Here is a 3824-nt window from a genome sequence, read left to right as displayed (position 1 = left end):
ATACATGAAATGATTTGAAGTATAGCATGGTGCTTCAGACTTGAATCTAGTAGTGTAAATTCACTAAAGTAACATTTATATTTTGGATTGGAATAAAAATTCTGAGGAGTGGGAATTTTAGGATCGAGAGTGTGAAGGTTTAGTGGGAGTGAGACTGTGAGAGTACGTTGTTTACTTATACTGAAATGTGAGTATAGAATCGGAATCAGAATCCAATAGATATGTTTACTTTGTTTTGGATTGAAAGTAAATGATTTCAAATTACAATTGTATGATTTTATCCTTATTTAAAGAATTACAGTTTTTAATTACAAAATCAATAAAAAGTTTTTTAAAATAAAATATTTATTTTATTACATTATAAATTAATAACAATTATTAATATTCTTAATTATGTAAATCATAATTTTTTATTAATTTTAATTTTAATTATGTAAATTAAAATTTATTAATAAGAGCAACATAAATAAAATATTATTATTAATAATATAGTACAAAATTAATATTTCTTAGAATAAACTATTTATTATTATTAAATAATATTAAATAAATATAATACTATTATTTTTAAATAAATATAATAATGTTATATTTTCAAATAAAGATAGTATATAGTAATATTACTAATTCTTTGTGAATATAATAATATTATATTTAAGTAGTTTTAACTTAGAATCAATGTAAATTATTATTTTTAACTAAATATAATAATATTATATTAAAATAAGTTTAATATTACTATTTTTTATAAATGTAATTTATAAAATTATATAATAATATTATTTAAATAAATATGATACTATTTATTTTATTAAATATAATTATCTTAAATTTAATGAAAGAATTGTAAAAAAAAAAAAAAACAAAGAGGTGGGAGTGGATTCTCACTTCCATATTCCCCTATGGGAGTTGGAATCCCACTCCTCGCTCAAAAAATGAGTGGAACTTATGGAGTGAGATTTCTACTTCTCCCTTAAAGTATGTAAGTAAATACTAAAATAGGAGTAATGGATGACAATGGGGTGGGGTAAGGGAGGCGAGGCTTAACCTATTCCCCACTTCATTAAAAATTTCATCTCTATTCCCCACATCATTTCTCATTTACTTATTTTATAATAGGTATAGATAAATGATTTCAGTAAATTAAAAATTAGATACTTAAATAAAATTATTGCCCTATTATAAAATATTTAAATTATTTTTAAAAAAATCTCTAAAAGATTGAAATAATATCTTGAAATGATATCAAAATAATTTTTTTTTGAAGAGAACATCACCTTAAGAGAGAAAATAAAACATAAAAATATTCGAAGGTTAAATAAGTATTATAATATAGGGTTTTCTTTTAGTTATAATTTACATATATTAGACAAAAATAAAAAAAATTTATTTACTAAAGTTGTAATTGATAAAAAAAATATTGAACAAAAATTATAATATTGAGTTTTCTTTTAGTTATAAATTACATATATTAGATAAAAATAAAATGAAAATTTATTAACTAAAGTTATGATTGATAAAACAAATTTTTTTAAAAAATATTAATATATAATAGGGATTAAAGTGGGGGTGGGGGTGGGATGAGGAGTGCAAAACCAAACCTCATTCCGTTAAGAATTTGAGAATTATTTTTTCTTCGTTCCCAAAAAATTATTCAAAATTCATCTTATTTAAGATGGGAGCCGCATGCTGTGGAGAATTTTGTCATCCCTAACTGGGAGGAATACACACTTTTTATTCCCACTTCAGTAAGTAAACATAGAATAATTATCAATTATAAGTGGACTGGCAGTCTTTCATTCACTGTCCAGTATCCAGCGTTGGCCATCGCAGGTTTGACGATTTCCCCCAAGTTCTCCTTGTTAGTCTGGCGAGTTTTGCTTTTGCAGCGGCGCGGCATCTCTTTGGTTTCGGCTTGTCTTTTTTGTCCATTCCATAATTTAGAAAACAATGATCACGCGTTTGTTACTTTGTTAATCGTGCTTTTGCAACGACTATTCAGGATTGGCATTATAAGAACTTCAAGCGTCAATTTCCCCCTGTGAGTGCAATTTCAGAGCTTTGGCATGCCATCAATGTTAGTTTTAATCCCCAGCTCCAGTCTGTGGTCGGTGTTCGTCACTTCATTTTATATTTTTCATGGCATTTGGAAAAGCCGCTACAAGCGCAGGTCTGAGGATTGCATGCTTTTATTTTTCGGGTTAAAGCTGATTGTACAGCTTAACATTAATTTCTTTACAAAGAGTGGTGCCCGGTTATGTGCATTATGGAAGGGATAGAGAGATTTTGAGCTGTCTAGGTGTGGCTGCTAACTTCTGTCGTGCTCCTAAAATTATTATGAGATGGTCTTTCCAAAGGTGGTTCTAGGGATTCTGCTGGCGCAGTTGTCTTTAGGGACGCTCGTGGTGCTCATCCTGCAGGGTTTGGGCAATCTTTGGGCCATCATATCACTTACTGTGCTGAAGTTGCTGCAATCTTAGCCATTAATGTTGCGGCTGATCATGGTCGGAAGAAGTTATGGCTTGAAATGGAGTCTTCTCTAGCTTCGCTGGAATGAAGTCTTCTCTTTCTTCCAGCAAAGTGATAGCATATCCAAAAAACTTTTCAAATAAAATTTTATTATTTATTTAAAGAATCATATCAACATTTAAAACTTCTAAAGACACTCTAATTAGTATTTTTCAAATAAAAAATAATTCTCTCTAAAATTACTTTCTTCCTCTTCAATTTATATTTTATTATTTTTTATTGGAAAGAGAAAGAGAAATGCTTTAATTACCATTTATTTTTCTTTTGAAAAAAATATTTATTTGATTATAATAATATTAATTTATTTCTATTTGAAAATTTTTTTCGAGAATAACATATTTTTTTACTCTCTTATTTGACACATAAACAAACAAATAAATATTTAAAGAGTAAAATTAATATAGCCTTTTAAAGATGCTCTGATATATTGACAAATTTGGGATAAACCATTGGCACCTTTAGAGAGTGAATTAATGGCTAATAAATATCAGGTGCCAAATAAGAATTCATACTCTCAAATTTTATATTCTAAAAATTAAGGCAAAACACAATACTTAGAAATGATACCCTGACAAAATGTCTGCTATTTTTCGTGTTTGCCCATTATGAAGAACATCGACTCCTTAGAATCAGCTTCAGGCATTGATAGACAAAACCAGCAATCAACAACAAAAATAATGTTCGTATGGCCAGATTAATCTGGGTAGGCCATGTAATACCAAAGGCTGATAAGGAGATGAGTGCCTTTTTCATTTTTTAATTTGTCATGTTCTATACACATCTTGTATTAACTTATTTGCTTTCATCTTCCAAGATATTACAGGTTTTATTTTTCCAATCAAAGCACCCTCTATCCACCAACACGAGTGTAGGAAAAGAGTGTACCATCAAAGACGGCTGCGAGTTGCCAAAGCCACAGGCTTGAAGCTTGCAATACCCGTGACTTCTCTACCAGTTACCAAAGTGTTAATATCATAGGTTCCTTCATATGTGTAGATGGGTTCAATATCGCAGAATGCCTGCAATGCCATCCAAAATACACGTATTAGCTAACACAAGATAAAGAAAACTAAGTTAACATACCAATCAGTAGATTAATAGACCATTCAACCATGAAATGCATATAATATATTATAAAAATAAGCAATGAAAGAATGAGCTACTCCATTGCATATCTGTTAATCTTCAGTGGTGGATTTTCAAGGGATTTTCAATTAAACCGATTTCAAATAATTGCTAACTATCAAATTCTTACATACAAAATGATCCAAGTGAAGAAAAAAGAGCATGATAAC

At 28.7% G+C, this 3824-nt stretch overlaps 1 protein-coding gene across 1 annotated transcript in view; it reads right to left on the bottom strand.

Moving 5' to 3' along the window:
* Nucleotides 1-3090: 3090 nt before the first annotated feature.
* The window catches only part of LOC18038331 (acyl-coenzyme A oxidase 4, peroxisomal), a 4653-nt gene continuing 3919 nt past the window's right edge, over nt 3091-3824 (bottom strand). The window contains exons 12-13 of the mRNA XM_006429356.2: nt 3750-3765; nt 3091-3578 (exon numbers count right to left, since the gene is read on the bottom strand). Coding sequence (XP_006429419.2) covers nt 3417-3578; nt 3750-3765 — 178 coding nt within the window. The 3' untranslated portion in view covers nt 3091-3416. The remainder of the gene's footprint in view (nt 3579-3749; nt 3766-3824) is intronic.

Source organism: Citrus clementina, unplaced genomic scaffold (genome assembly GCF_000493195.1).
Source record: "Citrus clementina cultivar Clemenules unplaced genomic scaffold, Citrus_clementina_v1.0 scaffold_6, whole genome shotgun sequence".
Taxonomy (NCBI): domain Eukaryota; kingdom Viridiplantae; phylum Streptophyta; class Magnoliopsida; order Sapindales; family Rutaceae; genus Citrus; species Citrus x clementina.
This window is presented reverse-complemented; position numbering and strand designations above follow the sequence as displayed.